Source organism: Fusarium venenatum, assembly GCF_020744135.1.
Source record: "Fusarium venenatum strain MPI-CAGE-CH-0201 chromosome Unknown EDB82scaffold_3, whole genome shotgun sequence".
Classification (NCBI taxonomy): domain Eukaryota; kingdom Fungi; phylum Ascomycota; class Sordariomycetes; order Hypocreales; family Nectriaceae; genus Fusarium; species Fusarium venenatum.
This window is the reverse complement of record NW_027072131.1, coordinates 3790336-3815785: the sequence shown is the minus strand read 5'-3', so window position 1 is coordinate 3815785 and position 25450 is coordinate 3790336. Positions and strand designations below refer to the sequence as shown.

General features: G+C 48.9%; 10 protein-coding genes across 10 annotated transcripts; 4 read left to right on the top strand and 6 right to left on the bottom strand.

Moving 5' to 3' along the window:
- Nucleotides 1-288: 288 nt before the first annotated feature.
- EDB82DRAFT_243625 (uncharacterized protein) lies at nt 289-1036 on the bottom strand. Its single transcript, XM_025727553.2, has 2 exons — nt 572-1036; nt 289-520 (listed from the first exon to the last, which is right to left on the bottom strand). Exons 1-2 carry the CDS (start codon nt 933-935, stop codon nt 441-443), a joined length of 444 nt encoding a protein of 147 aa, XP_025582009.1. The 5' UTR covers nt 936-1036; the 3' UTR covers nt 289-440.
- Nucleotides 1037-3529: 2493 nt separating this feature from the next.
- EDB82DRAFT_527015 (GTP cyclohydrolase N terminal-domain-containing protein) lies at nt 3530-6119 on the bottom strand (the record flags this gene model as incomplete). Its single annotated transcript, XM_065609170.1, has 18 exons — nt 3530-3542; nt 3601-3670; nt 3731-3816; nt 3876-3905; nt 3961-4123; nt 4153-4180; nt 4239-4394; nt 4451-4533; nt 4584-4626; nt 4682-4737; nt 4793-4832; nt 4884-4953; nt 5011-5048; nt 5108-5151; nt 5202-5341; nt 5398-5463; nt 5649-5771; nt 5830-6119. The coding sequence occupies 18 exons, from the start codon at nt 6117-6119 to the stop codon at nt 3530-3532; spliced, it is 1539 nt and encodes a 512-aa protein (XP_065463988.1).
- Nucleotides 6120-7637: 1518 nt separating this feature from the next.
- Nucleotides 7638-8187, top strand: EDB82DRAFT_527014 (transcription elongation factor Elf1 like-domain-containing protein; the record flags this gene model as incomplete). The annotated part of the gene is made up of 4 exons (XM_025727551.2): nt 7638-7682; nt 7752-7890; nt 7956-8003; nt 8060-8187. The coding sequence occupies 4 exons, from the start codon at nt 7638-7640 to the stop codon at nt 8185-8187; spliced, it is 360 nt and encodes a 119-aa protein (XP_025582007.1).
- A 117-nt stretch (nt 8188-8304) lies between these two features.
- EDB82DRAFT_431845 (uracil phosphoribosyltransferase-domain-containing protein) lies at nt 8305-9279 on the bottom strand (the record flags this gene model as incomplete). Its single annotated transcript, XM_025727550.2, has 5 exons — nt 8305-8356; nt 8403-8419; nt 8478-8632; nt 8704-9062; nt 9128-9279. 5 exons carry the CDS (start codon nt 9277-9279, stop codon nt 8305-8307), a joined length of 735 nt encoding a protein of 244 aa, XP_025582006.1.
- A 999-nt stretch (nt 9280-10278) lies between these two features.
- Nucleotides 10279-12781, top strand: EDB82DRAFT_558543 (uncharacterized protein; the record flags this gene model as incomplete). The annotated part of the gene is made up of 2 exons (XM_065609706.1): nt 10279-12396; nt 12454-12781. The coding sequence occupies 2 exons, from the start codon at nt 10279-10281 to the stop codon at nt 12709-12711; spliced, it is 2376 nt and encodes a 791-aa protein (XP_065463987.1). The 3' UTR covers nt 12712-12781.
- A 297-nt stretch (nt 12782-13078) lies between these two features.
- On the top strand, nt 13079-14654 carry EDB82DRAFT_506673 (P-loop containing nucleoside triphosphate hydrolase protein). Its single transcript, XM_025727548.2, has 3 exons — nt 13079-13523; nt 13605-13873; nt 13938-14654. Exons 1-3 carry the CDS (start codon nt 13472-13474, stop codon nt 14175-14177), a joined length of 561 nt encoding a protein of 186 aa, XP_025582004.1. The 5' UTR covers nt 13079-13471; the 3' UTR covers nt 14178-14654.
- Nucleotides 14655-15597: 943 nt separating this feature from the next.
- On the top strand, nt 15598-17626 carry EDB82DRAFT_558541 (peptidase family C78-domain-containing protein; the record flags this gene model as incomplete). Its single annotated transcript, XM_065609705.1, has 8 exons — nt 15598-15666; nt 15741-16199; nt 16253-16343; nt 16394-16498; nt 16560-16771; nt 16824-16855; nt 16909-17060; nt 17115-17626. 8 exons carry the CDS (start codon nt 15598-15600, stop codon nt 17324-17326), a joined length of 1332 nt encoding a protein of 443 aa, XP_065463986.1. The 3' UTR covers nt 17327-17626.
- On the bottom strand, nt 17272-18346 carry EDB82DRAFT_243166 (inosine triphosphate pyrophosphatase-like protein). Its single transcript, XM_025727546.2, has 5 exons — nt 18019-18346; nt 17883-17956; nt 17688-17832; nt 17566-17636; nt 17272-17518 (listed from the first exon to the last, which is right to left on the bottom strand). Exons 1-5 carry the CDS (start codon nt 18187-18189, stop codon nt 17425-17427), a joined length of 555 nt encoding a protein of 184 aa, XP_025582002.2. The 5' UTR covers nt 18190-18346; the 3' UTR covers nt 17272-17424.
- A 12-nt stretch (nt 18347-18358) lies between these two features.
- Nucleotides 18359-19298, bottom strand: EDB82DRAFT_506667 (AAA domain-containing protein). Its single transcript, XM_065608766.1, has 3 exons — nt 19068-19298; nt 18840-18985; nt 18359-18744 (listed from the first exon to the last, which is right to left on the bottom strand). The coding sequence occupies exons 1-3, from the start codon at nt 19254-19256 to the stop codon at nt 18552-18554; spliced, it is 528 nt and encodes a 175-aa protein (XP_065463985.1). The 5' UTR covers nt 19257-19298; the 3' UTR covers nt 18359-18551.
- Nucleotides 19299-19627: 329 nt separating this feature from the next.
- EDB82DRAFT_243084 (P-loop containing nucleoside triphosphate hydrolase protein) lies at nt 19628-25091 on the bottom strand. Its single transcript, XM_025727543.2, has 7 exons — nt 24696-25091; nt 24486-24618; nt 24233-24422; nt 20335-24184; nt 20212-20285; nt 19949-20163; nt 19628-19890 (listed from the first exon to the last, which is right to left on the bottom strand). The coding sequence occupies exons 1-7, from the start codon at nt 24828-24830 to the stop codon at nt 19736-19738; spliced, it is 4752 nt and encodes a 1583-aa protein (XP_025582000.1). The 5' UTR covers nt 24831-25091; the 3' UTR covers nt 19628-19735.
- Between the last annotated feature and the right edge of the window lie 359 nt (nt 25092-25450).

Sequence of the window (25450 nt, the reverse complement as noted above, 5' to 3'; positions counted from 1 at the left end):
TCACTCCACCTTTTGAGGGGGAGAGTAGTGCAGCTATTCCTCATTCATCGTGTATAGCTTGGCTTCAAGCGTCGTCGTCGCTTCTCTTCTACCGAGGAGCCCTTTTTCGCCGTGAATCCAGATCCACCCAACAATAAACCTAGTTCCAGAGCGCATTCAGCCCGCCACAATCTCATTCTCAGCTCATCTCAATTCTTAGTAAGAGTTTGGCGTTGATGGTGTTGGTAGGCGATACATTTGCTGCTTTCATCGGGGTTTTTGTGGCTTTCGCTGTCGCTGGCTCTTCTTTGAGCCGTCAGGGAAAAGCCAGTAAGTGCTATCTCGTTATGAGTTTAGCGGTGTTGGGTGGTTGATTAATGTTGTTGTTGGAGTGATGTTGTCGTGTGCGTTTTTCGGTTTGAGGTCTTGTTGATCCCCTCACCATCCAGTTCCGTCACCGCTCAATCATCATTGTCCTTGGTGATGTCGTCCTGGTTGTCCCTGTTCCACTCCTCAAAGCTGGGAAAGCTAAAGTAGTAACCTTGATTGATGTTAGTTTGGGTTGGACCCGAAATCAAAACATGAGGCATACCAGAAGGAGAGTCGGACATGACGGCGGATTGGCTTCCAGGGCTGCTGGAAGGAGAGTGCTCGCGGTGATCACGGCAGATAGACATGGGTCCAGCATGGCGTGGGATTGCCGCTGGGGTGGAGGCTTGCTCGGGAGACGGAGAATAGACGGCAACACGGTTGAGAAGATCAGTTGCTCTATGTGGCGACTCGGGACCAGCAAATGAGTTTCCAGTAGCATTGGAGACAGTGATTGAAGGCTCAGTTGCACTTGAGCGTAGAAGGCGTGGTCTTGAGCGGTTGGACATTGTGTGTGAAGATGAGGATGATGACGAGTCTCGTCGCTGAGCTCTCACCGCACTTCGGCTGTGTGTATAAGAGGCCATTGTTGATGTTGTGTGGAGGTTGTGGTAGTTGTGAGGATGAGTGATTGAGTTGGTTCGTGAATGAAGAGGGATGAATTCACATTTGAATAAGAATAACAATAGAAGTGAGAAAAGGTTTGGATGGGGTCGGAAGTGCTGGCAGTAGGTTCAATACATATTCCCAAAGTAGAGTCCAGCCGGCTCCAATATCAAGGCATCCACATCAACCTCCTCGTGGTGCCAGAGTTAAGCTACCACGGCTGCGGTTAGTCCACAGCGGGTAAGCTAAGTAAGGTAAAGTAAAGACGAGCAGGGCATGGCATGGCAATGGACAAGGGTTGGGGTGAGGTGGTGGCATTGCCTTGCATACGTGTGTGGTGCACCGCAAGTCTTGTAAAATCATCATTGATCAAGGCTTGGGACCGAGTAAGCAGGGGTAGGTCTACGTCTACGTTTACACTGACCACAGGCAGAGTAGGTATCATGTATTAAAAGCATGTCTGCCCAGTGTCTGCAGTTGTTGGCATCTGATTGCCACTTGTCGTCGGCTTATGGCTGCATTTGAGTGAACGAGTGTGCGTGTGCCCTTTCTGCGCTGTGCGATGCGGTGCGTTGTCTTGAGGTGTATGGCTTGGGCCCCACCCAGTCCAGCATCCTGGGCCTCTGACTCTCTGCCCCTGGGCCCTTTTTTAGGCTTGCGCGGGCCCCGGGGACCGCAGGCGGGTTTCCCGTAGGTGCAGGTTTCCAGGCTTGCAGGGGGACAAGGGGGTCTGGGGGAGCTAGAAAGCCTGTAAAGCCAGTGGTGACTCGCCCTGATGAGGCACTCGTTAACTTTCGGACCCAGCGGAGGTCACAGAAACGTCTGGCGGTAAGGCAATACTATGGGAATCGTGGTCAAGCTACTGTCGCATTGCTACCCAACAGGTCGTCAATGTGCATACCGCTTAAAGGGTAGCGACGTTGGATGTTTGTTTTTGATTTTTTTTCCTTGGAAAAGAAAACAAACCTGGCAATCCTTCTGTTTAGATCGCACCGATGGACGCGCACAATCGAATGTCAGTGTCGACTAGTCAAAACCTTGCTTTGAGGAGAAAAGGGAGAGAAAAGAGGGAAAATGGAATGGTCAGCAAACCTAACGGTTAGGCCAAGTCTCTCTAGCGTTTATTGGCTCTGTAAATTGGTGGTGTAGTGGCTAGATGACCAAAAACACGCACACAAAAGCAGCATGATGGGTGGGTGATGCGATGATAATTCAAAGTGGAAACAATCGACTTGTTTTTTTTTTAGGTGCCAATCAATTTAGTAGACAAATCATTACATTGGATTCATATCGCTAGAAGGCCTCATTCATCTCGTACCTGATAAGCACGATGGATTACCATGTACATGTCAATCAATCAATCCACGTAGTAAATTATCCGACGCAGTCAATTAATCAATCAATATCCCCAATTTTACTCAACAGCCCCAGTCTGAGTCTGGCATCGCATGCCAATATGGATAGACGTGGTTATTGTCATTGTGATGAATCGGCCATTCTGTACAGACATACAGTCAAGACAAGACAGGCCAGGGTTGACAACCCAACCTTCGGAGTATTTCCCTCAGAGTAATAGTGACGGTTAATAATAGACTTTGTGACCTGACAGTCGGTGCCAATTCAATTTAACCAACACAAGACAAGGCTGTCTGGTCTAGATGTAATTAACTAATTCATTTTTTATTTCAATAAATCATCAATCTCTTTCTCTTCCGGCTCGTGTATTGGGTTCCCCTTGGTCCATGCTCTTGCTAATTAATGTACTAATTAATGTACTCCATACTCATCCAGCTGTCATACATGATCATGCCCGTGACCGAAAAAGACAGGCCCTACACGTGTACTGTACATCACATACAGTACCATGGGTCATCCATGGACCATAGATATGGATGCCTTAGATTAGGCACTTTTACAAGAGTGCCTTATCATGGACGGCATGCCCATGTAGTCGGCAAATCAATTCATTCAGGTTGGGTGTAATTGCATACTCTGTACAGAGTGCAAGCGTTTCCTTCTGACTCCGTCCTTCTTGTACAGCTCACCCATTTCGTGTCCTGTGACCGCCTCACCGGTTAAGAATAACAGGCCTCTCAATGCTACTAAAAAGGTGCCGCGACCCATAAATTTATTCGGTGCTAACTCTGTTGGAACAATTATCTCGTTTCGCAGGCTTCCATCCCGAGTTCCACTTCCACCCTCTACAAGTTACACTGCAACGTCCATCTTCAAATCTCGCAACCTCTACAGACTGACGCTCAGGACGGTGGTGGTTCGAAAATACGGTCTCTGCAATCCTCCGATTTGTCCTGCACCACCAAACCTTGACCGGGTACCTCGTTCGGGACACTCGACCCCAACACCATGGATGAGATGCCACCGTCACATCGCATCATTGTATGGCTTTGGATCAATCAAGATGCTTCCCCCACGCAAAACGGCTCAGACCGACCTGCAGAAGTATGCAAACTTGGGAACAAGCTGACGGACACAACCCCGCCACGTCTCTCCTGTTTTGTCCAACTGTCCGCCCGTATCTATCCGGTCGGTCGCCTTGGCTTTGATTTGATATCCTTTAATGGTCGAAGCTGCCACAGTCGTCAGTCATTATGTTACTGTTGCTCTAGATGGCATGAGAACACTCACTCTTCCCATATTCTTCCTTGGACCGCCTGCAGCTCTTCGGTTGTCATACGTTTACCAGTGGTGAAGTAGCCTTGAATCTCCGTTAGTTTCCGCCTTGCTTGCTCGTGGACCTTTGGGTCCGTTCACTCACCTGCTGTAATCTTGGCGTCAATCTCGACTCGAGAATCGGCTGGAATAAGCTCTTCAGGGAGCTCGACTCGCTCGTGAATCGGGATTCTGTGCACCATGTTAGATAATCTCGCATCGACAGTGACTCGACCGATTCATCAGCTTACCCTTGTCCGACAATCGCATCATGCTTCATGCTAAGATATAGTCAGCCGGCTGTTTTCTCGACGTGTTGGGTCCTCAACCACTCACTTGCTCATACTAAGCATTCTGTCAATCTTCTTTATGCCCAGCCAGTGCAGGATATCAGGCATGAGAGCCTGGAATCGCATGTCTTTGACACCAGCAATGTTCTCGGTTCTCTTGAAGTAGTCGGATGCGCGATCAGCTCCTCGTTTACGGGCGTTGTAGACCACTGCCCCAGAATTAGTACCCCAGATCTACATGCACGTCGCATTTTATCCTTACAATACTGCCGACATAGTTAGATCCACTCCCTTTTGGTGAAGTACGGTTTTCAGCAAACTTACCTTGGTGACCTCGCCCAAGGCTCGTCCTTCCTTTCTGAAGTAGATGACAACACCACTGCCACCATTCTGCGCCTCTTTAACGGCCTCCTCGATACCGAAGATCAGGTACGGTCGGCAGGTACAAATATCAGATCCGAATACGTCGCTACCGTTGCACTAGGTGCTAGTCAGCGGGCTTGGACATGTCATGATATCTAAAGCTGGCAACATACCTCGTCGTGAATTCTCAGAGACAATCGAACCGACTCGTCCGACATCTTTGCAGGGTCTCCGAAACAGTACACGGTGAGACCACCTAGAATCATGTCAGCACAGTCCATTGGTATGGTCTTGAACAAGACGTACCAATGGGTGGGAGGAAGACTTTGATGTCTCCACGAGTAATGAGCTTGGCTATGTCAGTTGACATGTTTTTGTTTTTCTTAAAACAAAGCTCGACTTACCTCTGGGTAACTTCCACCAGTGTGTTCGAACAGCGAACGTCGAAGAGTGGCCTCATCTATGCGATATCAGCAACTGTACAAGACGAAACCAAATCACTGTTGTGCACTTACCGATACCAAATCGTTCTGCCACGCCAGGCAGATACCAGACCTATTGTGACAATTAGTTTCGTTCTGCTCTATTTCCATCTGGAAAACATACCGGCTCGACCGCAAACTTGGTGACAGCCAATTCACCCTGATCGTTCAGGCACACTTTGCCATCGGGCACCCTATAAACAGATTGTCAGTTTGTTGGCGCAAAACAATGGGTTCCGGTTCAGACTTACAGTCGCCCAGCCTTGACACTCTCGGCAAGTTCTGGCAGCTATTGGCACACTCTGTCAGCATGCTTCCCGGACATCCAACAGTTCTTCCATGACCAACCTTCATATGAGCCTTAGTGATGGCAATGGTGGGTCGAATGTCAACTAAGTGCCCTGTCAGTACGTCTCTTCTTGCCCGTTGTCGTGGCTCATACCATTGTCCTTCTCAATTGTATCCTTGAACAGCCATGGAGCAAGATGTCCCCAAGGGTCCATCGCGACAATCTTCTTTTGGTCTCCCCATTGAGGAAAGGGGCCAATGTTGGCGGCCGGCTCGGTGTTGGTGAAGTCGGGTCTGTTGGTGATATTGTTAGTAAGGTGTCTTTGCGTGCATTCGGGCAAAAGACAAACCGGTGATCGCTGTCCAACTCCTTGCTGGCGACTGCAAGTGCATAGTAGATCGAGTAAGAACCACCACTGCGATTATGTTTAGTACGGTTTCGCTCCCAACAACGTAACGTAGAAACTTACTGGGCTAAATAACGCGGTTAATGAAAAACCTAGTTAGTAGAATGGAATGTTTAACGAACCTCCAACAGCTAAACACAAATTACGGATGTCAGTAACACGCACTCACACATGCATTACAGGCACGGACAAACGAACCATTACGACGTCGAATAGTAGTAGCAGCCCTTGAAACTACGATTGGGCCACGCTTAACAGGGTCTGAGTTACCCCAGTCCATAGGCAAAGGGTTAATGCCAATCTGCTTTGGGTAAGTCCTGGTTACCTTGTGTGAGCGAGCCGTGCTAGTCAAGTTTGTGTTGAGGAAATCCTCACGTTAAGATGATGCGCGAAGTGAAACCTTGCTGGCGCTGGACGGCGGTAGGGGCCTCAGGAGCTTTCAATTTGTCTCCGGAGGCAATAGGAAGCTCTACTGAAGGTGTTTCGCCCTCATTGGCATCCTCACTAGAACCAATATCGAGAACGTTGTCCTTGGCATGATCTCCAGTAGCTTCGTCGATCGATCTACCAGAGAGTGACTCGACAGCATTCACGAGTAGGGCTTGAGTGCGCTGAATCTCTTGCAGCGCTTCCAGCATGTCGGATTGCTGATCGTTGGCCGCCATAATGACGGGCTTAGGTTGGGAAATGTTGTTATAAGTGTCGTGTTGGTTGCGTGTCTCTAGGGTAATCGGGGTTCAGTGCATACAATTGCGAACAACTGAATGCAAAGAAAAGACAGGAATGAAAGGAAACAAATGTAAAAAAGAAAAGAGAAGAGAGTTTATTGTTGAACAAGAAAAGAAAAAGGGGAAACTTGAGCGCGGAACAACAGGAAGAGCGGTCGGCGGAAGACGTGGTGACACGAGCTCTTCAACAACCGTAATCTGCAGGGGAGCTGTAGCATGCCTAACCTCCAAAAGCTTCAGATAATACATAATTTGTAGATACCAAGATAATGCCGTCCAAGCTGTACTACCCTAACCTCATCTGTCACCTCCAAGGTCAGCAGGGCAGCGGGAAAGACCCCTATAAGATCATAACTCTTGTTTAACGGGACACCGTAATCGGGCTAGAGAGAAGAGGGGAGCTGTCCCAACAAGAAGAAGTCATGATAGGCACAGTCAGTCGCATACAGTGTCCGCGTGTAATCTAACTCGACAGGCAATTGACAGTTGACGATTCGCTGATAAGAGGCCACATGATAAGGAAGGATGCAGGCTCAAAGCAGTTGTCCTCAAGCCTCACCTCGATAGGTCTCCACTAACTAACAGTAGAGCTACGCTACCCCGCCATATCAGAAGGGAAACTCCCCTGCATCAAGGCACTGGTGCCCAAGTGAGACTGACCTAGGATGGCCATGATAGGCCTTGTTGAGTCGGGTGCAAGCCTAAGACGGCATGTGTTGTTGACTGTTTGACCTCTCTCACCGTCTAAAGCCTTGTATGGCATGACTCTTGTCAAATTTGATACTGCATCAGAATGCACTTGATGTTTGCTTGGAATATGAACAAAGGATCTGCTGTCTCCAAACATAAGTACCTACTAATGTATGGCAATCTGAGATATGCTCTACTATCTCCTTCCCTTTCACTTTACTTCACGGAAACCGGCGTTCAAAGTGATGACCTCCGGAGGTCGCCGGGAGGCGGGGGCGGGGCACTTGGTTCCTATGCCGTTCTAACGGGTGACAGAAAAGCTGGCCTCCAAATTCAAGTATTCAAAAATAAACAGTCTAGTGGACGGTTGACACCGGCGTATACTGACCTGCTGATTTCGTCTCTTGGACTTCAGTGGGCAGCTTTTCCAACACCCTGATACCGCTTAATGCCCGCCTAGTTCCCTGCGCTACACACACCTCATCGCCTATAGACACACCTACCGTCAAAACTGCCGCGCGCTTGTGCACTAACAAAGTTGTTTTCAAAAGTGAGAGCACGTGCAAGCAAACCCAAAAAATGGAAGAGTCACCGTGAATTGCGCTGAACTGATAAGATAAGACATTATCATCCCTGACCCGACTTGAACTGGTGCCGTCTTGTCCCAAGTTACCTAAAGCTCGACATCAGCAAATCCGATCCATCGCTTCGTTTCGTTTCGTCACGTCTCCAGTCGCGCACGAATCGCGAAATACACATCACATCATGGGCAAGCGCAAATCTTCAAGCAAGCCTATGGGGCCCAAGAAGGTTCGTCGCATTCTTCCTATTCCTTTTCTCATTCTCCCCCAGAACTTTTGGCGCTCACACTAATTCCAGAAAGATCCCCTTCCCACTACTTTCGCATGCCTCTTCTGTAACCATGAAAACTCAGTCTCGGTCAAGCTCGATAAGAAAGCTGGTGTCGGTCAACTAGACTGCCGTGTTTGCGGTCAAAAATTCCAGTGCGCAGTCAACTGTACGGACCCAGCAACCACCAATGTCTTTTACGCTAGGCGCATCGCTTTACTAACGTTGCGACAGATCTATCCGCTGCAGTTGATGTTTATGGTGAATGGGTTGACGCGGCCGGTATGTCTACAACATCCTACACACGAATCCATCAACAACGACTGATTTTTTACCAGATGCTGTCGCCAAGGAAGACAACGCGGAGCCTGGCTATGGTGGCACATCTCGAGGAGGATCTGGACGAGGCAACCGAACAGCGGTCGAAGAGGACTACGACGACCAATACGGAGATGATGATTATTAAACGTTTCTTTTACGCGCCATGTAACAATACCAAGATTTGCTACGTCCTTTGCTCGACAAGTCCATTCCTTCCGCTCGCGACTCGATATGATACATGGCCGCCGCCATGATTCTGCCCTTAGATGGTGTAGAATCTGTCTCCAAAGTCTCCCAGTCCAGGAACGATATAACTGTTGAATGGTCAGCATGTGCATAACGTGAAATGAATCTCCATACTTCTTCTCGTCGAGGCCCTGGAGAAAATCGGTCAGTCAAAGGTCTACAGCGATACAGGCAGGCAAGGCAACAAACCTCATCGATGAAAGCCGTTACGACCCTCAAGCGAGGGAACTTGGCAGAAAAGTTCTTGACGCCTTCGGGGCTTGCAATCAAGTTGAGGAACAGAATATGCTCCTCAGGCACACCTCGGGCCTTGAGAACTTGGACAGCCATGGTTGCGGAGCCACCTGTACGATTGCGTTAGACGAATGGATTGCGACACGTGCAGTCTGTATAACAAGGCGGGATGTTGTCATACCAGTAGCAAACATGGGATCCAAGAGAAGCACCCATCGGTCAGCAATATCCTCGGGCAACTTATCGTAGAAAAGCTTAGGCTGGGCCGTCTCCTCGTCACGCTGAATCAAGATCTTTCCGATACGAACAGAGCGGCAGCAGTCGCGGAGACCCTGCTCCATAGCCTCACCAGCTCTCATGATAGACACACCGCAAATCTTGCCCTGGAACATGAGACCATTGTAGGTACGACCAATAGGCGTAGTGACAGTATGCTCAATGACGGGCAGATGGTTAAGACCTTCCTCGACAAGCAGACGAATAATTCGGTTGGAGTAGAAGATAAAGTCTGCTCGCTCCGTCTCTTTGCTACGGATCATCCTGGACATTCTCAGCTCCACGACACAACTCAAGGTGCAGACGCCCGATCAGGGAAGTGGACATACGACAGTAGGGCAATGAGCTGAGGGGTCTGGGGCAGAACATGGACATTGTCTAGGTTGACATCGACAGAGACGGTAGCACTGGGCTTCTGTTGTTGAGTACGGTAAGAAGGGCCGACAGGTGTCGTGTGAGGGTCTTGGGTCTTATCCGCCATGTTTGCTAGCTGTAAGGTTTGTTATGTTGTTTGGAGGGGAGGATTCTGGTGATGGACTGATTGATTGATGGCGGGGGAGGTCAAGTTTGGTTTGCTGCACAGATCAAATATTTATGAGTGGGCAAGCGGAGCACAATCGAATCAAAGCAAAGCTGTTGCTGGCAGTTGGACCCGATACGAAAGAGTCGAGTACAAGATTGAATGTGTAAGAGAGGATCTTAGCTTTCTACCTATCAATAAGAAGCTCCAAGGATAAGAGAATCCGTAGCTTTACCCAAGGCAGTAGGTCCCTTTAACGAAGCCACATGCATGTATGTATGCGCAAAACGGGGATGTTAATCGGCCAGCGGGGACGACCCTACCCTACAAGCGTGAGCAATATCGGAGGAGACCGCCAGTGTTTGCAAGGGTTGATGTTAGTTAGTAGAGCAAGTAGGTTAGTAAATACATTGATAACAGTGGAGATAAAGCAAGAGAACAATTGTTGTAATGTCGTTGATTTTCGGATGGAATATATCGAATACTGCTGTGTAACCAAAGCCCAACCAATTAACCTTTGTTGTTCTATTTATTCTGTTCCAGATGTAGCTCTCTTTTAGCATCATCTTTGTTATGGAGGTGTCTCGAGCTCTCTGCCCGCTAAATGGAGAGACAGAGGTTACACTAAACCTGCCCGCATTGGAAAGGTGCAACCTCCCTGGCTGTGAATCACCAACAAGACCCTGAATTTATAACGATTCATCCTCTTGTGTTATTTAGGTCTCCTCATTTCATCTCTTTCAATGCACTTGTGCCTGTAGCAACACGCTGCATACCTGTTGCTCAATACTGAAGGAGGGTTCACGCAACTAACCGTCGACCTTGTACTGCCATAGGTCCTTTCTTCGTCATCATACATTGACCTATCGCCTATCTATCATAGGCCTTGTCAGATAACCTGACACGATCCAACCATAACCTCATTCGCATTCTCCTCACACGCTCCAAATCAAGCCCGCTATGGCATCGCGAGATGGACCAGCTGCGCCCATCCCGCGAAAGATTGTGACGTATGGCAAACCCTCGCGCAGGCGCTTTATGCGCGACGCGATGCCCCTCCGAACCGCCGAATCGTTCTCTACGTCAACTGCAACAGAATCTGCCACAAAGCCATCAAAGCCATCTTTACTGAGATCCGTATCAGATCCATCAACCCGATCACCTGCTGATAGTCGATTCAATGAACCGAACTGCACAAGACTTGGAGAAGAGCGCAAAGCAGAAACGCGCGAAGCGACGGACACGAGAAAACGGAAGCGCCCACAAGCTGCGCTTTCTGAAACGATCGACGAGGAACCGTCATCTATCATTCAGAAACAAAAGAATCCCACGACTACGCTGCCGCGACGGCCATTAGGAGGAACCTCAGAGAACGATGGGAAAGCTGCCGCGCCCGCCCGCCGCTCACCGATCACACAAAAGAGCCCAAAAGACAAGATTGCACGATCTCGGCCTCTGCCACGAAGCAAATCTGACATTTCAACGATTGAGGTCAGCTCAAAAATTGCGCCGCCTGTATTCAAGGATCGCGACGATGAACCGCCCAGACCAAAAAAGCGACGTCCACGATTGATTGACGCTTTGGCGGCTCAACGAGCAGACACGGAGTCGGAAGATTCGGACCAGGAAATAGACGAAGCCAGGCCTCTCTCACGTTCGAACAGCGGTACAGGCACCGAGGTTGAAACACCTTCTCAACAGTCGCAATCGCAATCGCAAAACTCCCAAAATCACTCACAAGATTCCGCAATATGGCAGAGAAATCGTCCTGCAGTAGCACTCAAAGGGCGACGAGTCAAGTATACATACGGCCAGTCACGGTCAATTCTGAGCGAGTCGTCTTCAAAACTCAGCGAGCCCAGCCAGGGGATCGGAATGGCCACTACCGAAGAGGAGCTCGATGCACTTTTGGCCACACCCCCAGAGCCTATCAACCCTGATCCTTTCGCCATGGACGACGACGACGATATGGAAGATGACATGATTCGACCTGCCATTAAGAGCGTGCATGAGCTACGGCGAGCTGGGGCCAACAACCGCTTCGCCGATGAGATGGAGGATCTGCTTGCTCGGATAGGAACCCCTAGCAGCACTCCATCTTCCCTAAGGAGGACCGCGTTGTTGGAGCTTTCCCAGAAGCTACAGCGCAAAGAATTCATCAGCCAATTTCGGGACCACGCAACGCGCGATAAAGTCGCCGCCAATATCGGACAGGAAAAGGACGTGATAAGCGGATTCGCCCTGTCAGCAGTTCTCGTCACATTTCTCAATTTCAGCCCTGCAGCCCACTTACTACAGCAGCTCGTCAGTGACGGGCTTGGGGAGCTGCTCAGTGTACTTCTGCGGGTGCCCGAAGATATCGATGAGATTGCTGCCGGCAAGATGAGGCTTTCCAAAACAACTAGAAACTCACTCCACGAGGTGAAAAAGAATCTCACAAAGTTGAACATTTGGTATGGGCGGCGCCCTGAGAAGCTCTCGCCACAAACGCTTGCGCTGCAATTATTGAACATTGTATGTCAACAAATCGATGCGATGCATTCATCGGTGGTTATCAAGGACGTTGAAAATGATCTCGATATCATTATTGGAAACTGTGCGAGCGCAAATCCAAGAACTGACGCGACGTTGGCTCTTGCGGTGTCGGTTTTGGCATCACAGTCAGGACTGACAATGAATGATGGAAATGAGATCTCCTGGGTTGCGCAGCAGACGCATCATGTGGCTCGCATTCTAGAAAACAGTTTACAGCAATGGCCAGAGAAACCTGGCGATGTCGAGACAGCAACCCTCAAATTGTCAATCAACATGTCCAACACAACACATGGGGCAGCAGCCTTTAGCGATAAGCTTCTCTTGTCGAGGCTTTCAAAAGCTATCCTCTCTGGATTCACTTCGGCCATGGACACCATGAGCAACCAACGCCTAAAGGAAGAAACTTATGATGGACTTTTGCTCGTACTTGGCGTGGGCATCAACGTACTAGAACGCTGTGCACCTGCACGAGAGAATATGGATGGCGAGCAATTGGATGGCCTGGTGGCAGTATACTTGCAAAACCAGGCTCTGGTGCAAAAGGTAAAACTACACAGCCCAATGGTTTTGATGGATGTACAGCTAACATATGTGATCAAGGCTGCTTCAGAAGAAAACTTGAAGCCAAGTGTAGCAAAGCTCGGCGTGGCTTTTGGTTATCTTTCCATCTTGCTGGGCTATCTGTCTCTGGTAGACGCAGCCCGGCAACGATTTGCAGAGCAGGCAGGGAGCCAAGGGCTTACGAGCCTTATTGGGTCGATAAAAGAGTTTATTGACGTGTACAGAGAGGTGGATAACAGGGTGACTGAGCTTGAAGGACTTGTCAACGACTTACAACAACGACGGCAACGACATTAATGGACTACAGGGATAAGGGATGATGACTTGGGGACTATGTTCTGAATACGATTCTTTTTAGCTTATATCATAGGATATGGCTGGACCACTGCTCGGACAGTTCTTAGACAAAAAAAAGGCGTAGATGAAATCAAAATCGCTATCTAGACAAGAAAGGACTCAGGGTTGCAGTATTAATGCTGATATCTTGTGTCAAGATTCGGGGAAGGTATAACCGTACATCCGGAGGCACGGGTAAAGCTTCCCCGAATGCATATGTAGTTATGATTTTATGCATTGTAACAGTGAAGAGGGCGGCACACCTAAAAAGGTATGATGTAAAAGGGAGGGGGAGGGGCTCGTCTTTGGAGGGGAGCAGATCCGGTGGGGGTATGTCCTGCTACTGGATTGGATCTCATCAGGAATGGATGACTTTCAGGAAGTTCCGTCACTCTTCAGGCTTGGCCTTGGTTTGGCTTTTATTAGCACAGCCAGTAGTACTAGCTTACTCTTGAAGTTGCCCTCGACTTTAACGTGCACCTGAAGTTCCAGGTATTTCTACCAAGTTACAACATCAGACACTTGCATTCTCTTTCCACATCGTCATCAACAGCATTCGTTTCTACTAATTCATCCTGTCTTCTTTTTTTGTCACTCCGCTGTTGATCTGACTTTCTGTACGCCCCCAACGTCTGCATCATCGCACGACGTTTAACAATCAAGACAGCAGTTTAAACTTTGTTTCACTCCTCCTTCATCTACAACTTGACGCTGTTGCACCATGCCTTCTCCCAAGCAAAGAAAGGTCGCCATTGTCGGCAGCCGCTCCGTCGGTGAGTAATTTGGCCTATTGATGGCTTTACACAATCATCTTTTCTACCATGGTTCAATTCGCTGACGGGATGAATCAACAGGCAAGTCGTCTCTAGCGGTACGATTCGTTGATGGCCACTTTGTCGACAGCTACTATCCCACGATCGAGAACACTTTCAGCAAAATGATTAAGTACAAGGGACAGGACTACTCGACCGAAATCGTCGACACAGCAGGCCAGGACGAGTACAGCATTCTCAACTCCAAGCATTTCATCGGTATTCATGGCTACATGCTCGTCTACTCAGTGTCATCACTGCCCTCTTTCGAAATGGTCCAGGTCATCCGTGAGAAGATTCTTAACCACTTGGTGAGTGCTTTCGCTTATGCGAGCAAGGTACCCAAACAAGCTAACCACAATCCTCGTCGTCTAGGGCACTGACTCCGTTCCCATCTGCATTGTCGGCAACAAGAGCGATTTGCGACCCGAGCAACGACAGGTCACCCCCGAAGATGGACAGAAGCTCTCCGAAAAGATACAATGCGGCTGGACCGAGGCGAGCGCGCGATACAACGAGAACGTTGGCAAGGCCTTCGAGCTCTTGATCGGACAGATCGAAAAGTCGCAGAACCCCGGCGAGGCACCAGCCAAGAGCAACTGCATTCTCATGTAAAGAGGGACCGAAAATGCTTCACCAGATGCACACATTCTGCCAGATCATCACGATCACAATGGTTAACTTGATTTGGGGCCGCGGGGCGGTCCACAGCTCAAGTTCAGTTCAGTCCAATCCAGCCAGCGCCAGACAATGACTGAGACCTTATCGTTCCACGAGGCTACAGGGGCACAAGGCGATTTGGGTCGGGGATAGGGCAGACACAGACAGGATACGACAGGACGGACAGGACACGGGCTATGCTATGCCATGTGCGAATGAGCACCCTCTTTTGGTTAAATTCTCCGTTGCAAGTGGCACGCACAGTACAGTACTATGTACAGCTTGGATCCTTGCTTTGCTTTCACGTTTTGCTTGCCTTTGCAACTAGAGTATATATGGTTCAAATCAACGGGTCAGGGTTTTGGGTTCACTCTTAGAAAATTTCCGTCTCTCTCTCTCTCTCTCTCTCTCTCTCTCTCTCTCTCTCTCTCTTGGTCTCTTTCGTGTCTGTTGTCTGACTCGTACTGATGGTGTGTGTACTGATTCATGACCAGCCTCGAATGACTGACTGACATGTTGACCTTGGCGCAAAATGGTACTTGCAAGGATGCAAAGATGTGCAACTACCGATACGTACCTGGGCATGGTTTCTAGAATGAATCTAGAGGCACCAACCTCTCGGTGCCAGGCTAGGTCAGGCCGGGTCAGCCCAAGTTCGATTGACAGCTCGCTAGACAATTGGTTCCCAACAATTTGCGATACCTTGTTTCTGAACTTGTTAGTCTTCTCTTCTCCGGGCGGTCTGCACTGCGTCACTAAAAACATTGGTCCATCATGTGAAAGTGAAATGCACGATCCAAAGAGAAAATACTCTTGACTCTATTCGGACGGCCCCGCTATCGGAGGTACGTTAGTTGACCCAGGGTAACATCCGAGAGGGACAGGGACAATACCACCAGTTGTCTAGACATAGTCTAGGCACTAGTTGGATTCTCGTTGAGCCATGTGGTTTTGTCAGTTGGCGGTGATGAATTTAATGGAAGTAAGTACTATAGGAAGTTAATAGTTTCTGGACAAGTCAGCGGTAATGGTCATTGTTGGGCGATTTGTATCTCTCCTGCCTACAGGAACTAATGATTCAGGCCTTGTAAGGCCTAACTAGAGGAAAGTGCGTACGTGTGCCACCATTCACAGCCTCAACTTTGACATCTCACCGCGCTCAAGCCCAAGCCTAAACACAGCACATTTCTTTGTTCTTTGTTCTTTACATTGAACACACAAAGACTGCGACAACAATTGCGCATACTTAAAATTGTAGACGGAATATCTTGTCTTTTGTATTCTCCGTTTCTGCTTTCGTTCCTTCACACAAATAGTCAGTCTTTTTTTATCTATCAATCTCCATACGAACCGGATAAGAGAGTCAGCCCTCTCAATGCCTATGCCAGATCCTTGCCCCTTCTGTGGCTTTGTGCCCGAACAAGGAGGAAATGAAATTATTTCAGTGTGTCCTCGCCGATCCTCTAACAGCCGATTTCCTTGGAGTTGAGACTAAGACAGGTCCCCCTTGACTAGCAGCATATCGAGAGACATCACCCAGACGGTGAACATCAGCTTTCCACCGACACCGAGGCCCCTTTCACGTGCCCTGAAGACGGTTGCGGTGAGATCCTCCAACCTGATGAGCTAGCTTACCACCTGGAGCTCCATGAGCTTGAAGCGCAGGGTGCCACGCCCGAGCCCGAGCCTGCGCGTGAGCCTGTCGCGGAACAGGCCCCGGCTGTACCTCGAAAACCTGCTACGCCGACTAGGGGAAGCTCTCGCAAGAACAAGAAAGCTAGCACTATCCAGGCATGGAAAGATTTGTTCATAGGGAACAACAGTAGGTCGAGCCACAGCCGTGATAGTAGCAGCAGCAGTAGTCGCACTCGCCACAAAACCAAGAGGGAAGACGCTGGCATAAGTAAGAGTCCCGACAGAGGCTCTTCATCTCAGTCTAAGAATGGAGAACGACGTCGAAGGCCTGGTCAGCTGGGAGTATGTGAATTCGTTATAGATGGTTTGGCGTCAGTGAACTAACTCTGATGCAGAAATCTGAGCTCGGCAGATTTGCGCACGAGAAAAAAATGCCGCTATGGCTCATAGATCTCCTTCGCGATGAGGGTCACGTTGTTAGTAATGGTGAGTATACCTCAGTGCGGCTTGAGAACAACATCTGACGAGGACGGTAGACGTTTTGCCTGTTCTAAGTCAACTTCTCGAACAGAGCCCTTCAACCCAATATGCCTACCTCTGCCAATCTGCTGTGCAGCATGTTTCCAAACTAAGGCAAGAGGGTGAGCTTCTACCATCCATGACTGTGCATAATTTAAGAGCCAGGGTATCTAACAAGCCCAGGTGGTTTCTGTGGTTATCGAAACATCCAGATGCTCACATCCCACATCATCTCTGCTAAATCCGAAGGTTCAAACCACTTTGGCAGCAGCTTTCCTAGCATATTCCAGATCCAAGACCTAATCGAGAACGCTTGGGACAACGGTATCAATGCTCAGGGCAGAGCAGAAACAGGAGGTATCAAAGGGACACGGAAATATATTGGCACACCAGAGGTATGTATCCCACATCCTTACATTTATAGATGTGATTGGCTTACAAAAACAGGCGCAGGCTGTATTCCTCAACCTAAAGATACCGTGAGTCGGAACTACACTCCATCTGGCATTACAATATAGCTAACCATGAGCAGTTGCTCAGTTCAAGCATTCAAGGATCCAGAACGCGGCAAGTCCAAGCAGTACCTCTTTGAGGCTATTGAGCGATACTTTCAAAGAGGCATCACCAGCGTAGAGGACCGCATTCATTGCACCAACCTGCCACCGATCTATCTTCAGCATCCAGGTAAGATGTTCAGGGCCGTCCGCAAAGAAGGGAGGTGCTAAGTAGTTGGAACAGGACATTCTTTGACCATTGTCGGGTTTGAGAAGCAGATGGATGGCCACACAAACCTCTTGGTATTCGACCCCAGCTTTCACGATTCTACTAAGATCAGAAACCTCGTCGGGAAGACAGTTCGACTGAAATCCTCTTCCGTCGACGGACTTGTGAAGCCATATCGTCGCGGTTCGCACTACTTCCGTAAATACAATGAATACGAAGTGCTCTAGTAAGTTGCCTCGTCCTTGTATTTATCTCATAATTCATACTTATGGGCGTACAGTCTCACAAGATATGCTTCTGTGGCATAGTTCATTGTAAGATCGGCTTACTGCTGGTCCTTGAACCAAGCCTGAAGCTTGGTCAACGCGCGACCTCGATGAGAGATCTTGTTCTTCTCAGCCTTTTCCATTTCGGCAAATCTATAAAGGTCAGCGGAGAACAATATATTTTGCTGCGTTCTACTCACGTTTGACCCTCGTACTCAAAGACGGCATCCCATCCGAAAGCAGGTGGTCCTCGGGGAGGCACAATCTTGCCCTGCAAAAAATGTCAGCGCAGCCGTGGCAGAAGAACTTGGAGATATCATACGGGACATCGACCCTGGAAGAGAATGACCTTCTCTCCAGGTCCAGCACAGTAACCGAAAGTGCAGACGGCTTCAGCGGACTTGTCAGTGTAAGCAGCCAGCAGGTTGTTCAAGCCCTGGTGACCGATCGAAGTCATGAACCACTTACTTTTTTGGGCATTAGCATTTTAATTTTTCACATAGCGAATTTATCTTACATGTAGACTCCGGGAAGACCACTGAGAGCATTGTAGCATAGGGCAGTATCCTCAACCAGTACTGGGCCTTTTACCTGTACATTAGGTATTAGCCATGGTTCATTTTCTAGTGACTGTAAAATAAACATTTCCATACCAACTCAGCTGCTCTACGGCACTTTGACTCTGTGACCTCCTCAAGTGTGCCCTGCATCTCCTCGAGATCAATGGGCTGGCTGAGGACCTCGATTTCAGGCTCAAGGATGGCCTTGACCTCGGTCAGCTTGTTAGCGTTGCCGGTGATGAAGTTGACTTTGTGCGCCGCCATTTTTGAGTGTTTTAGCAGGGTCGAATAGTCTAGAACCAGAGGTGAATGATATAACAAATTTTGCTGATTCAAGCAAGAAAAAAGGCACGGTAGTCAAAGAGAGATAGCGATAGAAGCTGAGAGTCACCAAGCTGAACAATGGGCCACACCCCACTGTGCGATAAAATATGCACTTGTCCAGTATGAACCTTCTTAAACGATTCATGTCAATTCATAACGTAGCCTGCCCTAGGCTTTTATCAAAAATCTATTTTCACCAACCCATGTCCATCCATACCGTAACCGTAGTCCAGGCCTCAACGTAGTTGCAAACTCCTGAAGCGAATTTGTTTCTCCTCAAACTTGCTTTTAGAAGAACCGTCTTATTCGCTGTTGTCCTTCTTCCATTGGTCGAGCCAGGCGACTATGCGATCAATGTTTGTGTCCATCTCATCTGAATTGTTGCTTGTCAACTCGATGACAATCTCCTGATCGAATGCTTCATGCGCTTCCTGGAGAAGAACCTCCATGATTTCAGAGTCAAGGTTCTCTTGAAGCTTGGATTCAGGATAGTTTCTGTACGCAAAAAAAAAAAAAAAAAAAGCGATTAGCCAAAGCCTCTTTCTACTTTCAAGCCCTGGGAACGAGCTTTCATGATGATCACCACGTACCTTGCTGTGAGACGGTCATAGAGCGTCGAGGAATCAACTCGTAGAACCACGACTAGATCTATCCAGCTCTGGGGGAAAAGATCACATGCGTGCCAATCAATGATGCATCCACCAGCCTTGACATCGTCTTCAATAGCATCAAGCAGCTGCGATGATGTTAGTGTGTGTTTTAGCAGTGACTTACAAATCCTGAGTCTGTTCAAAATAGTAGAATAACAAACAACTTGCCTTGTCTTCATCCACGATCCAGCTGTGGAACTCATCACTCCATCCTTCATGGCACTCCTTATCCTTCACAACCTGGTTGACTGAGAGGTGACGCAGGCCAGTTTGTTCAGCGAGACTCTCGCAATGAGTCGTTTTTCCGACACCAGGCGTGCCTGTGATGATGATATTAGGCGATTTTCGAGATGCCATTTTGGTAAACTTTTGTTTATGTCGTTTATTGATGCAGAGATTGACGGGACAACATTTAGATGTATTTCCAAATTGTAGGTACGGACCCGTGCATGCGACTAAAGGGGCCAAAAGTCTCGATAGTTGCATCATAGCCAACTTTTTCAACATCATCAAACAATCACAAGAATAGACAGAGACAAAAAGTAAGTGAACAAATAACCACGATATCGCTTCGTACTATCGTCTCTCCAATACGGCCGTATCTCGTCTCACAAAGATAGAGCCGAGCCCAAACGCCCTCATCGACTTGCGGAGAAGGGGGAGCCAAGGTCCCGCTCTATATACATGACGCCTTCCAGATACAACGAGAATGACCTCAGATCTGTTTTCAGTTACACTACACGCCGCCATTAGAAAATTCGACATCAAACACCCTGAAAATGCGGCTTCTATCCCTTATGTGCGTTCAAAATGCCTAAACCTGCTTCATTATCTCTTTACTGCTCTACTTCCACCTCATCAACACCCTCGAGCTCATGCTGATGACCGTTCTCGTACTCTTCGCCATCTGTATAGTCCAGCTTCTCCTGCTGTGCGATGGCTTGTGCTGAGACAATCTCGGCCAGCCTCTTCAGGCGAGGTGTTTGGAGCCCTGTGAAGGTGTTAGTTTCAGATTACATGTAAAGTGACTCGTCCAAGAAGCAACTTACAAGAAGGTGTATAAGTCTCGAGCGCAGTAATGACTCGAGGCTCGGCGATCTCGTAAGGGCCGCTGTCGTCCATATCGACGGCTTGGAGGAGAAGAACGTCGCTCTTCTCAGTTACACGTGAGGCAACTGCCTTCATGATCTCGCCGTTGATGGGCTGCTCGTAATCGGCAACCAGGTATTGGTTGAGCAGCTTCTGGATCTGGTTTGGTGAAAGCCTGTAGTTGTCAGTATGAAGTATAGAACAAACATCTCATAGTACTTACATCCAGCAAATGTCCTGAATGATTTCTATGTCATTCAGGGTGGCCTTCTTGAGTTGAAGAAGCTTGGTTGCTTGCTGTATGATGGTTAGCACAAACCTTAAAACACTTGGCGGGGTGACTTACCATCAGATGCTCCAGCTGGAGCGTGCCCTCGGGCATGTCGTGGCTCTTGCACCATTCCTCAATACGAGTGATGTTGTAGTTAATCTGAAGACCACGCTTCCAGGACAGGAAGTTTCTTCGCATCAGCAAGTCGTTGAACGCTGTCACACCAACCAACTTGAGGAGCTCAGTAATGGTCTGCGTAATGATGGAGTCCTCCAGGTAGTAGGCCTTCATCGCACGGAAGACGCTGTTAAGCAGGCTGAGCAGGTTGTCCATGCTGTAAGCGGGGGTTGAGTTCGACTGAAGAAGCTTGCCCAAGAATCGGCTGCTTTCGTTAGTAACGAAACCAGGGAGAGACTGGGACTCAATGATGGCAGGGATAATCATCTTCTGCAACTTCTTCTTCAACACCTTCATCCAAGTGTGGTAGATGTTGAATTCCAAACTCTCAAGATCGTGCTTGACGATCTCCAAAAGTCGGTCGTACTCATAGTTGTCCGACTTCTGAGCCTCGTACCAATCCTCAGCAAGGAACACGAAGGACAGCATCTCGTGCACGTTTGACAGCCAGAAGGCGCCAGGGTTGATAGCCTCGTCACCATCATGCTGCATAACCTCCTGCTGGATGGACTGCATCACGTTGGCCAAGAAGCGCTCAGACTCCTTCACGAAGCCGTTGTTCCACATTTCTGATGTGACCAAGTTGATGAGGTATGAAGGGAACAGTACTTCCTTGTCTGAAGGAGGTGGTGTAGTACTGGGGGAGGGGATCTTGAGGTTTCGGATGAGTCCCATTGTCACCTCCTCGTTAAGGCCATCCTCGTCTGCGAGAAGCGTCTCGAGTTCCATTTCGATATTATCGACGCCAGGTAGGAAGGTCGAGCCAGAAAGGTTCTGACGATGGGCTGTGCCAGTAACAGCCATGGAAACTGGTCGAGGGTTGTAGGTGCCGCTGAAACGATCAAGCTCTCGTGGTTCTGCGCCTGCGCTGCGACGCTTAGGCTTCTTGGAGGCGACAAGGTTGATGAGGCCAGAAGGCACTGTGGCCCCAGGTGTTGTCCCGTTGGCAAGTTCTCCGTTGATGGGCGCATTCCTTCGAGCCAGCTCGAGGGCATCTCTGAGAGACTCCAACTCCTGTCTCAAACTCATGTTGTCCTTCTCGTGTTGAGTACTTGATCTCTTCGCTGTCTCCAATTCTGTGTTGGTTAACCTGAGAGACTCTCGGAGCTCCCTCTCCTCCTCTTGCATCCTCTTGATGTTGGCGGTCGACTCGTCGAAGGCAACTTGAAGTTTCTTCATCTCGTCCTCCATCGCTTGCAGTCGTGCGACGGCGATACCAGCCTGGTTGGCCTCCGTTTGTAGCTCCTTTGTTCGTGCCTCAAGGTCATTGTGTCTCTTCTTCCATGACTTGATCTGTCCTTCGTAGTTCTCAACCTGAGACGCAAGACCCTTGTTCCTTTCCTTCATAGAACCGAGGGACTGCGTCAGCTCAACAACCTTGTTTTCAAGCTTGTAAGAGATCTGCTTCAAGTCACGAGCCTCTTCACGAATTGTCTTATATTCCTTTCGGGCCTTTCTTCCGCGCCACAAGCTCTGAATAAGGACGACCTTCTTACGGTACTGTCTCCACTCCTTCAACTGCCTCCTTGATCGCCAAGAACGCTGGATCTTGAGAGCAGCATTACCAAGACGCTCCTCCAAGATGGTCTTTCGTCGTAGGTATCCCTTGGCAATTGACTCGAACAAGACCATATCCCTTCGGAACTCAAGGTAGAACTTGCGCTGCTTGTATCCCCTCCATACACGTTGGATGGAAATAGCAGCCTTAACGGTGCGAAGCTCGTTAGCCTGCTTCCTAGCCTTCCATGACCTGATTGCAGACTGTGTAAGGATAATGGCTTCGCGAGCCTCGAGGTAACGTTGTCGGTAGTACTTGGCTCTGAGGTTCTTCTGAATCATGATAGCACACTCATTGAGCCTGGTTGTGCGCAGATTCTCCAAGAAAGCAAGCATACCAGCCCGGAAGAAAATCTTGGTGAGACCAAGCTGGTACTTGTCCAGGCCCTTGCCGGTACTTGTTCCGAGAGCCTTCTTAAGGATAGCATCTGCCATCTCACGGATCTCTGAAGTCCATCCGTCAGACCTCACCAACATGTAGTAACGAAGAGCAAACTCTTCATATGTCCAACGAGTAGGATAACCAGCACAACTAATACGGACAGTCTCGAGAACACCACAAGCACGCAGCTGGCTGAGAACCATGGGTCCCTCGAACTTCCAAGCCTCCTTAGCCTCGTTAGGCTTGATACATCGGATGTAGTGAACATCAGTGTTGTTGATTGTGCTCATAAGCTCAATGAGCGATGATCGGAAAATACCTCCCAGTGTGGGTTTTCTGTTGACAGCCACGCCGATCTTCCTACCAGCAGCGGGCTTAACAGCGTTGGAGCTGGAAGAGGCGGCATCCTTCTCTCGTACAGCGGTTGCAGCGTCCAAAACAGTCTTGAGGAACTCGTTGCTTGAGGCGCGCAAGACAGCCATGTGCTCATCAGGAACAGTATCTCGGTTCTTCTCGATGAAGCCCTCGGACTCGTAGGTAACGTCGATGGCGTAATGACAAACAGTGAAGGCTGACTTTCCGAACCTAGGCTTCTTATAAAACTTGGACTTGTCGGGGGTGAAGTTGTGATGGAGCTTGGTGACAAACTGCTCATCGGATCCCATGGGAAGTCGAGACTCCTCGTCAAGCAGAGACAGGATACCTAGCTTACCCTCGATCAAGTCGATACAGGGCTGGTTGTCGGAGAAGTCAATGAACGTCCAGTCAATCTGTTCCCGAAGGTATTCTTCCTGCTCCAGCTTGAAGACGTGCTGGTTAAACTCTTGCTGCAGCTTCTCGTTGGCGTAGTTAATACAGAACTGCTCAAAAGAGTTCTTGGCGAAATGTTCGAAACCATAAATATCCAAAACACCAATGAAGGATGTGACTCGACTCAACACATCTTCAGAAGCCAGACTAGTATTGATAATATCAACAAGCCAGTCGAACATACTCGAGTAAATGAATTTGGCGACGGAATCTCGGACAACAATAGCCTGTGCTTGACTCAGATTCGAGGTGATCTTTTCGCCACGAGTAATGAGTTGCTTCTTGATAATCCATCTTGAGAACTCTTCAGCCTTAACACCAAGAATATCACAAGCCTTCTCCAAAGAAGGCTCGTTGGGAGCCAATACACTGTCATTGCGTGAGGCAGTGATCTTGACGTTTCCTAAGTGCAGAAGACCTGCCAACAATTTGAAGATGTCTGCCTGCTGCTCGTTCGTCACACCAATGGTTGACAGCGACTTTTGGGTTGCCTCAAATTCAGCCTTATCGTCGACACCATCAATTGTCGGGCAGTTTCCTTGGTTCAAGTATTCAAACTCCTCAATGGGTAGAAGACCAAGCTCCTCTCGCTGCTGGTCGGACGCACCAGCAATGAGCTGGTAGAAGATATGGTAGTTACGCTCCTTGAGGGGCTGGAAAACCAATCGAGAACGCTCCAAAAGGTATGTTCTGATCTTTGCGCCGATAATATTCGTCTCCTCGTCGAACATGATCTCAATGTACTTTCCAAATCGTGAGGAATTGTCGTTTCGAGTCGTCTTAGCGTTACCGAACGCTTCCATGATAGGGTTGGTCGCAAGGATCTGCTCTTCTGTCTCGCTCATAGACTCGGAACCTCGCTTGGATCGCCCGCCAGGGTTGTCGGGAGACTCTCTGGTGGCAAAGTATCGCATGATGTACTTGGCGCTGACAGTTTTACCAGCACCAGACTCTCCGGAAACGACAACGGTCTGGTTTTTCTTGTCGCGAATCATGTCACTAGAGCAAGTCAGTAGAGGAAGCTGGACGACGGAAGCGCACTCTTACATAAAGGCCTCCTCAGCAATAGCAAACAAATGGGGCGCTTGTGTCGCTCGCTGTCTTCCAGCATAAACCTGAACCATGCCGGGGACATAGAGAGAATCGACTCGCGCAAACGGGTTCGTAGCAATAAGGACGATACCACTGTAAGTGTAAATTTCCTTTTGCAAGTATCGTAGCTTGATAGCCTGCAGGACTGGACGGTGTCAGTATCAGCTATGCTGGTTTCTGGTGGGTGAAGGTTCAGCGAGGGACATACCAGCAGGTTCATTAAGATGGGACAGATTTGTAAGATCGTCGCTGGCTTCGAGCATTGTTGGGTTCATCAAGGGTGGCAGAGAAGGGTCGCTTCCGCTTTGGACTGCCTCTGCAGACACCTCGATATCTTTGGTCTAACAGGGAGATACAGTCAGTATGCATGTTGCAAAGAGATACCTGGTACAACCAAAGGAAGCCAATGTAAACTCACATCTCCATTTTCGAGCTGGAAGGTCAGCTTGACCTTGGAGCCATCAACTGTCTTGTTGACAAGCTCTGAAGCCACCCAACCTTCAGCAGCGTCTGGCTGCCATGCCCTTGTGCCAACCTCGTAGGCCGATGCCATGATGGCGGTATTACCGAGCGCAAGGCCGGCGTGTATTAAGGTAAAAGATAAAGGCGACTATGTCGAAGCGGTATCGGGGTAATTGGTACCAAGGGGCTGAATGGCGGTGGGATGCATATATTCGCCAACAGTGGTGCAGAGAAACACGGCCTGCCGGGGAGGGATATAGTCGTTGGAAACGTCGCTTCTGATAAACGTAAAGGGGCGTTAATCAATGCAAACAACCGGCACGCTCGTTGAAGTGTGCGGTCGAATGGCTGTTGGATGCTTTGCGCAAGTCGCTAGATGGATATGAGCTTTTGGGTACGGTACACCGGTGCCCCGTAATCCAAGCAGCTGGAAGTATTTATTGGATGGGAAAGGACCCTGTAGTAAGGTAGTCCAAGGCAAAACAAGGCAAGGCAAGGGCGAAAGAAAGATAGTTTTCTTCCCACACAAGACAAAAACACTCGCCGACAAAGAGGTCGAGCAAGATTGAAAAAGTTAAAGGCAAAACGAGAGACCTTGAAGAAAGTCAAAAGTTATGGATGCGGTGATGCCAGCACGCGTTTCTCTTTCTCCTGGATTTGATTCAAAAGGCCGGACGGATACTGGAGACTGCAGCCGCACGGGGCACGTTG

What these genes read in the sequence shown, in the direction of transcription:
- EDB82DRAFT_243625 (XM_025727553.2), bottom strand. Translation starts at nt 935, where the DNA reads ATGGCCTCTTATACACACAGCCGAAGTGCGGTGAGAGCTCAGCGACGA. An exon ending in CATGTCCGACTCTCCTTCTG is followed by an intron (nt 521 to 571) that starts GTATGCCTCATG and finishes ACATCAATCAAG; the next exon opens with GTTACTACTTTAGCTTTCCC.
- EDB82DRAFT_506673 (XM_025727548.2), top strand. Translation starts at nt 13,472, where the DNA reads ATGCCTTCTCCCAAGCAAAGAAAGGTCGCCATTGTCGGCAGCCGCTCC. An exon ending in TGTCGGCAGCCGCTCCGTCG is followed by an intron (nt 13,524 to 13,604) that starts GTGAGTAATTTG and finishes ATGAATCAACAG; the next exon opens with GCAAGTCGTCTCTAGCGGTA. An exon ending in AGAAGATTCTTAACCACTTG is followed by an intron (nt 13,874 to 13,937) that starts GTGAGTGCTTTC and finishes CTCGTCGTCTAG; the next exon opens with GGCACTGACTCCGTTCCCAT.
- EDB82DRAFT_243166 (XM_025727546.2), bottom strand. Translation starts at nt 18,189, where the DNA reads ATGGCGGCGCACAAAGTCAACTTCATCACCGGCAACGCTAACAAGCTG. An exon ending in GCCGTAGAGCAGCTGAGTTG is followed by an intron (nt 17,957 to 18,018) that starts GTATGGAAATGT and finishes CCTAATGTACAG; the next exon opens with GTAAAAGGCCCAGTACTGGT. An exon ending in TCTTCCAGGGTCGATGTCCC is followed by an intron (nt 17,637 to 17,687) that starts GTATGATATCTC and finishes CATTTTTTGCAG; the next exon opens with GGCAAGATTGTGCCTCCCCG.
- EDB82DRAFT_506667 (XM_065608766.1), bottom strand. Translation starts at nt 19,256, where the DNA reads ATGGCATCTCGAAAATCGCCTAATATCATCATCACAGGCACGCCTGGT. An exon ending in GGATCGTGGATGAAGACAAG is followed by an intron (nt 18,986 to 19,067) that starts GCAAGTTGTTTG and finishes ACATCATCGCAG; the next exon opens with CTGCTTGATGCTATTGAAGA. An exon ending in TATGACCGTCTCACAGCAAG is followed by an intron (nt 18,745 to 18,839) that starts GTACGTGGTGAT and finishes TTTTGCGTACAG; the next exon opens with AAACTATCCTGAATCCAAGC.
- EDB82DRAFT_243084 (XM_025727543.2), bottom strand. Translation starts at nt 24,830, where the DNA reads ATGGCATCGGCCTACGAGGTTGGCACAAGGGCATGGCAGCCAGACGCT. An exon ending in CCATCTTAATGAACCTGCTG is followed by an intron (nt 24,423 to 24,485) that starts GTATGTCCCTCG and finishes GACACCGTCCAG; the next exon opens with TCCTGCAGGCTATCAAGCTA. An exon ending in ATTCAGGACATTTGCTGGAT is followed by an intron (nt 20,164 to 20,211) that starts GTAAGTACTATG and finishes TGACAACTACAG; the next exon opens with GCTTTCACCAAACCAGATCC.